Source organism: Silene latifolia, chromosome 2, assembly GCF_048544455.1.
Source record: "Silene latifolia isolate original U9 population chromosome 2, ASM4854445v1, whole genome shotgun sequence".
Lineage (NCBI taxonomy): Eukaryota > Viridiplantae > Streptophyta > Magnoliopsida > Caryophyllales > Caryophyllaceae > Silene > Silene latifolia.
The window spans coordinates 198,955,389-198,966,262 of record NC_133527.1 but is presented as its reverse complement, the minus strand read 5'-3'; the positions used below and the strand labels follow the sequence as shown (position 1 = coordinate 198,966,262).

Sequence of the window (10,874 nt, the reverse complement as noted above, 5' to 3'; positions counted from 1 at the left end):
CCTCGATATGTTATGTTGATCTAACCAATTCAAGCTAAGTTATAAGTTTGAGATTAATTAGACGCTACGGTATGTAAGTAGCTTATTATTATAGCCTTGGTCTTTGTGTTTCCAAATACTATACGTGCGTACGATGCATCATGCATGTATGTTTATAAATATATTTATGGATCTTAGTACAAAATTACTTACTTAAGTCGGTTAACTTGGATCTTGGATGTATGTAACTTAAGATTTAGGGTAAATTCTGCTAGACAAAGCTATCTTTTGACGCAGTTTATTTGGAGTATTCATTCAACATCATCATTTTTCCATGCATGGCTTCAATGATGCATGCATGCATGGCATGTGAATAGTTATATAACGTGCAAGTGCATCTGAGTTATAAGTTGTACTCCCTCCGTCCCGGTCAATTGTTGTCTTTTTGTTTTGATATAAAAACCAAGGAAAGAAGAGGGGCAATTACTAAATAACAAGTAAATCAAATTGAGTGTGAATGATCAAATTATGCATCACATGCAATTCTAAAATAGAAAAGGACAACAATTGACTGTGACAGATAGAGTATTTGGCTTATCTTGATGATGAGGATAAAATGGAAAATATAACAAATTACAATCACCCTTTATAAATTGCAATAATATTATCTTAAAGCAACTATTGCATAAACTCCTTGAAAGTTGACATATGGCCATTAGGAATGTGCTAACAAAATGAAAAAGACATGCTTATCCACCTTACTAGCTTTCTTGGCCTCAATAGTGTATCTATCTCATCGTCGTGGCTATACAAAAGCTTCAAGATCACGCCTTTTTTCTTCACCTTATTTTTCATTGCCCTATCCAAACCGGTAGATAAAGGTTGCAAAAACACTTCACAATTTCATTTATAATCCTTTTAAAAAAAAACTCTAAATTAATTCATTATCTTCTCTTCAACGATAAGCTCATAATATTACTCCACGTGGCATTTTTATAATAGCCCTAATCCAAATGAAGAAATATCTCGAACTAGAAGAGAAAAAGTGAGAGATATTGTTTTTCCATTTAAACCCCATGATGTCTCCCCAATTTTGTAGGTTGTGGCAAATACTCCGTATCAATTATTGGTCCTTCAAAATTGTCAACCTTTTTGAATTATTTTATGCAAAATGTCTTAAATGGCAAATTTATTGTTTCATGCTGATTATGCTCACAATAACTTGCCTCAAGTAATCAAGTTTAGCTTAGCCATCACAAACTAATTGGCTTTTTAGAAAAAAAAAAAAAAAGCATAAATGTGTAAGTTTTGTTCATATTAGGTAGGACGTTCTATGTATGTTTAAATCATGCTCAATACATAGGTGATTAGGTTAAGCTGTTTTTGTTGGTTATGCTAGTAAATTAGCAACGTCAAAAGATATATACGACGAATCACCTAGATTAACCGGTAAAGGTTGTCATAACTTCACCCAGTAGGTCTCATAAGAGACCGTCTTCCACTAATTTAGTGGGAGACATAATAGAGAAAAAGGAAATTCAATGGGTCCCTCACCCCATCATGTGAGAGGTCTCTCAATAACGCTATTGAGAGACCGTCTCTCTGGAGTTTTTGTGAACTTCACCACACTACCATAGGTCTGGAGTTCAAGCTGAATCTAGACTATACCGGATGGAATAAAAAAATGTCCATGATCTACCATTGAACATAGTATCATCTCAATCGATGCTATGTAAGACCATAATAATTAATTATTTGTGTGCATGCAGTTAAATTTTCTATTCATTTATCAATGAGCTATATATAAATGGGTAGATAAATACAATCGTCTTTATATTACTACAATACAATCTCTTATAGAGTAACGATTACCAAAATTAAACATAATTTATAGCGTAAAAATAAATTAAACTGAGTTATATTAAACTGAACGGAATTATATATATATAAAACTAAGTTAACTAAAATTAAATCCAAAACTACAAACTTATCAATATTAATGTCCTTATTAAGGGCAATAGCAAGGGTGGTAGTTTCATACGATATTTTTTCATTGACACATAACCATGAATCATCATATATGATTTTTTTTTTTTTTCATTGACACATAACCATGAATCATCATATATGATTTTTTTTATTTTTTTCTGTTCAATGGTGAAAGTTTCATATTTTATTTATGGGTCCCCCCTTTTCACTCTTTTCATGTTATGGAACGGGTTTCTTATTTTAGAAACCGATTTTATATAAGGAATTCAATATAAGGAGTTCCATATTATCTAGCTCAATGGTTAAGGAGTTCCTTATATGATATGAAACTCGTTATATGTTATTGTTATTGCCCTAATTAGTGTTCATTAAACTAAGTCAAGCATATCACGCACATTATCGAATCACAAATGTGTGAATGACCGTGAACTTTTAATTTTATGGTCACAAAGATCTCGTGCGCTCATAAACTCTTTGGAAAAATTAGTCATATCTCTCCAATGTGTAAAAGAGAAGGTGGCAGAAGCAAGCAATAAATGGTGGCTAAATAAGACAGAAAGGAATCAATTCACAAATTGGACGACCATTGTATTAAGACCTTAACCCATCCCATCAACTTTAGACAAATCTAGCTAAACAATCGTAACCAAGATCTTCTTATTATCCCTTTTTATACTACACCCGCGTGACACGGCAATATCCGTCGTATGCTTAAAACTGGTCAAGTATAGACTCTCGTTTAACATGAAGTATATATAAGTTAGAGTATACTTGACCAATTTTCATTTTATAAGTTAAAACAGATAGTATCGTCTTAAGAGAGTAAGAGTTGAACTGAACAGAATAAAACTGAAGTAAAAGTTAATTTGTAAATAAATGAACTGAGTTAAATTGAATTAAACTAAACTGAACTGAATAGAGCTAATTTGAACCGAAATGAGTTTAAGTTAAGTCAAAAAGAACAAAGCGTAATTGTTCCTCTGTTCATACTATTGTTATAAGACCACCCCCAAACAAGGTCAATTGGGGGGTCAATTGGGGGAAGGTCACCTTAATCCACATTTAAGCAAAAGATTAAGGCGACCCAAGGGTTAAAATGGTGAGTGAAGGTCAGTTTGTGACCCTTGTTTGTTCAAATTGACCTGGTTTGTGACCCAATAGGTGTCATCATCTAGTTGGTTGGACATACAAAAAAGGACAATTACAAGAAAATGTCTGCTTTAACCTCTGCCAAACATCCCTTGCTTCCTGTCATTTCCGTCAATATGAGAAAAGGAAAGAATGAATTAATAACAAAATTAAATTATGATTATAAACTAAATTAAAACAAGAAAAAAATACAAGTATTTTAAAAAGGGCTATATTTTTTAATTGTGTACAAAATAAACTCAATTTTAATGTATTTTGACATACTTTTTTTTAATAATCTTACTTAATTTCAAATTTAATATGTCTAAATTAAAATTTAAGTACATATAAAATTGATTTCCTTATCAAACATATACTCAACTTACCTGTACGATAATGATGGTTCATGATGGAGAAGATCGAAGGGCAAAGAAATTAATTTGGGGAAGATGGAGATTTATTGGGATGATGAACGGTGACGATCCAAAATCTGGCGAAAATCAACCGAAAAATACCAAAAAAACTGGCGAAAATGATAAACCTTCATCAATCTCGCGAAAATAATCCCAAGTCGAGAGAAATTAAGGTGTATTTTTGTTTTTTTGGTTGAAAGAAATGATCTTTATTTGGTGAATGAAATGGAGGATTGAAATCGAAATAATCTCAAATAATCGAAATCGAAATCTGATAGAGGCGATGATGATCGGATAGAGGCGATGAGGAAGGCGATTTGAACGATGTGGATGAGAAAATGATGAGGAAGGCGCTGTGTGAATGTGAAAATGAAGGAGGTTTAGGTTTCATTTCGTATTTGTTTTTGATGGGGCATATTCTGCACCGCTGACCAAGTCAACATATTGAGCAAGGTCAAGGGTATCCACAGCAAAGTCAACAACTTAGACAGCCTAGCCGATGCAATCCATCGGCCCTGTCATCTGGGTCTCGGCCAGACAACTAGCCAGCCGAGGCACATATCCGCGTACTCATATCCAAGACCCCTCGGTCGGCCTGCCATGGGTCCATCGGCCGAGGGTGAAACGGTCTTTTCACCTGCTAACCACTTGGCCACTTGGCCACTACGTGACAAAAGGTAAAAGTCTATAAATACTCCTCAACCTTCATTGAGGAAAGGATCCACAAATTGACCTAATAACCACTATTCATCTGGTAATATCTTCCTTATCTCTCTACAATATACTCTTAGCCAAGTTACATCAACTTCTCTCTAAGTTTACTGACTTGAGCGTCGGAGTGAGTACGCTCGGCCAAAGCCGAGCCCTCAGTTTGTTCATCGTTTCAGGAGACCGCAAGGAGGATTCAAACAGGGACATCATTCTACGAGCTACGAGTGGTAACAAATATCTGCTCTGGAATTATACCCGGAACAGTTTTATCAAATACGGTTATATCCGTCAACTAATATTTCGTAGTATTTCATGTTTTTTAATATCATGTTTGCTTTTTTTTTTAAATCATGTATGCGGCTTTTTAATTATGAATGCGGTTTTTTTATCGTCAATGAAATCGTATTTTCGATTATTAAATTTTAACAATGTTATTTAATAAAAAATTTCCGAAGTATACGTCATTAAATTAATGTTTAATATATTGGAGTACTTTTATTTTTTTAAAATTACAATAAAAACTTGTGTATAATTAGTTAGTAAATAATAATTGAAAAAGTAAGAGGGAGGTTTTAGTGGGGTAGAGAATGTGGGAAATGATTAGAAATGTTGGAAAGTGAAAAATGATTGGATTAATTGACCCAGGTCGTGACCTTCTGCTTGGGAGGGTGAAATGGGTCAAGTTAATAAGGGGTGATTAAGAGTAAAAATTCTGATTGACTCAATTAAGTCGATCTTTTGCTTGGGATGGTCTAAGTCTTATAGAAATTATGTTTTACTCCCTCCCATCCACTCTTTTCTTCCCTATTTCCTAAAACGGATTATTCAGGTTTTCTTCCCTTTTCCTTTTTGAGAAAGTTTTTATTAATATTATACTCCTACCTCTCTCTAGTCATAAAACCCCACCACATCCTTTATTAATATTTAATTCTAATTATTTCTACCTTTTTCCAATAACCAAACTTCACTCATCTCCTTTATTAATATTTAATCCTAATTATTCATACATATCTCCAATTACCAAACCTCACTCATATCTTTATCAATATTATACTCTCCACCCTTAATTCTCGTGCCCACTTTAAAGAGGAAGAAAAGTGTGGATGAGAGGGAGTATTAAAACAAGCTCAGGTGTCCAGGTAATATCCCCGCCAGCCCGGCCTGCCCACAAGTTGCCTGAGACCCACTATGGGCCGGGTCCAGGTAACATCCCCTACAACCCAGCCAAGCATTTGCGGGCTGGCTATGGGCTCAAGGGGTGGGCTCGGCCCGTGGCCACCTCATGACAAAATACTCTGTACAAGATAAGACTTAGGAGGGTGAAGATAAAGCTAGAATCGACATGTATGTTTGTTTGACCCTGATCATAACCTAAAAGTCCCTTGCTTACAAGTTATGCAACCAAACTACCCTCAATATCTATTAGTGGGTAACAAATAAAACTTTCTAGTCATAATCCGAAATTAAGGTGGTCAATTTTAAGGGAGCACCTTATTGCTAATTTGTGTCATCTATAGTGCGCAAGAGGAATAGTATTCCCTAGTCTATTCATTGCATGGTACGATTCCTTCATGCTTCCTGATTGTTGTGTCATACACTCATACAAAATATTTCATTATAAAGGGTTTTTTAGTCAATGCCAAACAAATGATTGAGACAGGTTAAGTATTAATCATCGGATTATCGTGTCTAAATGGATTCCGTAGTCTATATCAACAAAATCATATCATTTTTTTTTTGTGTAAAGAGAGTCGTAAAGGTGATTTTGATGCTGACAGAGTTTAAACTCAACACATGACATAAGTACCACATCTCATATCATGACTTTACTAACTAAACCATTTGACATCTGCATTAACGGATTATATATCCAAAATTGGAGGAGTAGTAATAATTGGTATGTGTGAGCTAATGAATGGGGTCAATAATAATAATAAGTAGCCAAGATGGACCAAGTGTACATTCTGGATGCATGAAAAGACCTCCAAGGTAGGAAGAAACGACTTCTTAGACGATTGCAATTATTGAAAACCAAACACCATATGGTAAACGGGGAAACGTAATACAAGGGATACTTACCGTTCCCTTTTCAACTTCCTGCTAGCTACGGTAAGTTGAAAACTTTGATCCAATAAATTCAGGAAGAATTTCGGACTTTCTTTTACTATTATCAAATTTCTAGATTTCAATTGTCCTTTTGGTTTCTATACAACGGCATGTGTTTCATTGGTTTATTGTTTCCTAGTTACTTACCCGCCAAGTTACCAATGAACATAGCATAAATTAAATATTTACTGTCTACTGATCAAATAAGTTTTAGGCAATGTTTATCAACAAGAACAGAACCACCATAACCGTTCTTATAGGAACCCTATTTTTCATAATTAGCAACGGTTCTACGGCTTCTATAGCATCCCAAGTTCCGATCTTATAAAACCGCCCTATTTTGTTAAGTTACTGAAAAAATATGTTTATGAACAGATTTGTAACATACTACAGTCTACATACATGATTTTATGTTATTGCTTATTGGCAATTTAATTACACTAGACAATTGAAAGGTCAAAGAAAAATCAGTAGTTGCTTCTTAAATTATGTCCTGGACTCCTGGTTATACACAGGATACAACTATACAGGGGGCAACAAGGCCGTTACGACATCGTCATCCTATTTGTCCGGCCGGAAAATTAAATCTAGCTCCGTTTACTTTAGAATTATTTTCCATTATATTGTGAAATTGTATGCTATTGAAAAGAGTATGATAACATATTTATATAATTAAGACAATCAACCTTACGACGTGACAACAAATACTATTATTATTATGGATACGTGATACCATGTTTGCGTTTAGTAGTCTTACGCAACTTTAATTAATCTTGCTCTTACAATTTGTGTTTAATTATCTCATTAATTATCTTTTGAATATTTAGTCAATTTCTGACTGAAATATTGTTTAACCAATTAATTTCAGGAAAATTGGTTAGACTTCGTATCAATTTCGGAAAAATTGCTACTTATTATAAATCTGTTTCTGCTATTTGTCAAACAGGGCCGCAAAATATTAAGACTTTCGTGGAGTGCTTGTACAAATGAGAAATAAGTAGTACGTTGACGTAATACATGTATCATAGGCCAGACCACTGCAAAGTCCGTAACGAATGAAGAATATATGGTTTTATTACTTACAAAACCCGCATGCATGAAGATGATATTTAAAGTCAACCAATAATTTTATCAAATCATAACGAAGAATTCTCAAATTTACACTTATTTTTATAGTTTATTCCCTTTCCTAAATTTTCATGCACTTTGTTTTAGTATTGTTTGGCTTAACGTGTTGGCAACATTGAGAATACATTGTAGACAACCGTAGATATTCAAGTGTTACAATTCATTTCATTTTGAAAGGTCCAAGGGACATAAATATAATATCAAATTGTCCACAATTTTGAGACGGAGCTACATGTCAATCAAGGACCGCCATCGGTATCGAGTGCCCATTTTAGGTTTTCCATACTAACAATTAAACGTATACAGATGAGTTTTCTGAGTATTAATATCAAAAAATTAAAATTAAAATTTATATAGGGTATATATCCAAGAAGTTGAAACTCAAACGAGTAATAAAAAATCTAATAAAAATTGAATAATAATCTTCTCTGAATAAGTTCAATATACCATGAAATGGTAGGTTTTTAAGTTGAGTTTTAATAATGTTATAACCCTAGGTAACAAAGTAGACCTAAGTATTTTGCTACTTAGTTGATGACTATCAAATGAGTTGGAAACATAAGTTACTCGTTAGGTAAATATGAACGTATTGTTTGACGATAAAAGGAAATACGGAGTAACTAATATCTCCGAGTTATTTTCATATCAGTGGCTCATAGGCTTTCATAATAGACGATTTTGTCAAGTATTTGTATAAAATACCATGCAATTAATCAAAATGTCTTAAAATTGTTTTTCAGCAAATCAATTTTACCTAGGATATTTTGTCTAGCAAGTTGCTACTAGAAATCTAAGAGAGATAACGAAACACTTTAACTCTAGCTCGATAAACCATAAGTTCAAATCCATTTCCAAATACGATCCAGGAATTGGATCCGACAAAAACCTATTGAACTTCGAGGGAAAAAGACTTGTTTTTTAACTCAAAAGAAAACACAAATAATAGTGTAAGACGATTTTACACTGTGAGACTGTCTAATTTTGTATAAAGATTATTCATTTATTGCTAATAAATAAGTTATGTTTTTAAACAATGAGACCATCTCATAGTATAAGACCGTCGAACACATTAACTCCGGGAAAGAAAAACAAACAATTTAACTCTTGATTGACCAATGTGTTACTCAGAGTACATAAATAGGAAGTGCAATGATGTAGAGTCAACGGAGTTTGACCGCGTAAATACAGGTGTTTCACCACGAATGATAGTACAGCAGGTAAAAATCAGAGCAGTTTGACCAACTCAGGAATGCGATAAATGGTAAACAAACAAAACAATACAAACAAACAAAAGGATTTTGAATTCAAATAAAAATAAATTAAGTGAAGTAGATCAATTATGTGTACAAGTAAAAAGTAAGTAGTATTTTCCATATATATAAGCGGAAATTTACCCTGCAAACAAAAGAAAGTGAATACGATTTCTTCATAACGGTTTTACGAAATTTATTATAAAACGGGTCTTTTAGTAATCACTTTTATAATTATGCTATATGAGGGTAAAAACCGTCTTAAACAAGACTAACGCAATAAATAAATCTGAGCATAATGAGTTAATGACTTTTGTAAACGAGTATATATAAGTTCACCATCTTCCTCCCTTCCTCTCTAATCACTTGTCGTCTCTTCTTCCTCTCTCACTCCTCTCTCCTCATACACACACTATTAATACCTTCACCATTTCTTCATACTCCTTCAGCAAAAAAAAAAAAAAAAAATGAGAACAAGGAGAGGACTTTGTTATCCTAAACTCATCGACTCTTCCACCACTGCAACCGCAACCGCTGTTAAATCAAAGAATTACACTAAATTGGAAGACGAAATCGACAATCGCTTCGCCGTCAAAGGCGGAAGATGTCCGTTTTCTCATAGAAAGTTACGGTGTTTTGACGATTTTTCTGGTTATAAAACTAGTGAGAAATTAGACGTGCCTTGTCGGAAAAGAGCCAAGGTTTCGTCGGAAAGTAGTGACGGAAAAGGTCCAGACTTTTTCGACGCTTTGCCGGATGATATCGTCGTTTCTATTCTCGCTAAACTTAGTTCTTCTGCTACTTGTCCTGCTGATTTCATCAATGTTCTCATCACGTACGTTATTCTTGCAAATTTATTGAATTTCTCGCAATTTTTTTCATTAAAATCTGTTGATTTTTGATTGAATTGCAAGTAATTTTTGGATTATTATTTGCAACAGTTGCAAAAGATTCAACGGATTAGCCATTAATTCAGTTGTATTATCCAAAGCATCACCGAAAATATTCGCAATTAAAGCACAAAACTGGTGTGAATCTGCTCACAAATTCCTCAAACTCTGCTCTGATTTCGGAAATGTTGAAGCTTCCTACTGTCTTGGCATGGTAATTTCCTCGCTTCCTATTTATCCATTTGTATTTCGTCTATTTTGATATCATTTATAGATGTCGTATGATTTTTAATTAATAAATCGATAAAAAACCGAATTCCTTAATTTGTTGGTTAATTAATTAATTAATTGTTTGTTAATTCTGTTACAACAGATCCGTTTCTACTGTTTAAAAAACCGAGGAAGCGGAGCATCTCTAATGGCGAAAGCAGCGATTAACTCACACGCGCAGGCGTTATACTCCTTAGCAGTCATCCAATTCAACGGCAGCGGCGGCACAAAAACCGACAAAGACCTACGCGCCGGTGTCGCGTTATGCGCACGCGCCGCCTTCTTAGGACACGTGGACGCGCTCCGTGAGCTCGGTCACTGTCTCCAAGACGGATACGGCGTTCGCCAAAACATCGCTGAAGGCCGTCGCTTTCTTGTCCAGGCCAACGCGCGGGAGCTCGCTGCTTCCCTCGCATCGACCGAATATTTTAATCAAACGTATGGAAATGAAATGAATATTAATACGAATATTAATGTCGGGTGTCCGCTACTGAGCGACTTCGGGTGCAACGTTCCAGAGCCAGAGGCCCATCCAGCGAGTATATTCTTGCGAGAGTGGTATTCGAGTCGGGTTATCGGGTCGGGTTTAAGGATGTGTTCGCACAGCGGGTGCGGTCGGCCTGAAACGAGGAAGCATGAGTTCAGGAGGTGTTCAGTGTGTGGGGCCGTGAATTACTGCTCACGTGCGTGTCAGGCGTTGGATTGGAAGCTGAGGCATAAGGTGGAGTGTACGCCTATCGCCGTTAATGTTGACGGTGAGGTTAACGGCGTGGAGATGGACGTAGATGAGGTTGACGGTAACGGTAACGGTAACGGTGTAGGTGAGGAGAGTTAGTTAACGGTGACGGCGTTTAGTTGGGAAGGTCGTTGTCGGAGTAAGATTTGGTTGAAGGGTAAAATCGGTATTACATAAGAAAAAACTTTTTTTTTTACGCGAGAAATTTTTTGAGAGGATAATCGAGAACTAATGTATCTTTTGCTAATTCAAAGTTACTTATTGAAGTACAAAA

The 10,874-nt window shown here is 34.9% G+C and overlaps 1 protein-coding gene across 1 annotated transcript; it reads left to right on the top strand.

Moving 5' to 3' along the window:
* Window positions 1-9,060: 9,060 nt before the first annotated feature.
* Window positions 9,061-10,874, top strand: LOC141644402 (F-box protein At1g67340-like). The gene is made up of 3 exons (XM_074453927.1): window positions 9,061-9,539; window positions 9,646-9,808; window positions 9,968-10,874. Exons 1-3 carry the CDS (start codon window positions 9,172-9,174, stop codon window positions 10,697-10,699), a joined length of 1,263 nt encoding a protein of 420 aa, XP_074310028.1. The 5' UTR covers window positions 9,061-9,171; the 3' UTR covers window positions 10,700-10,874.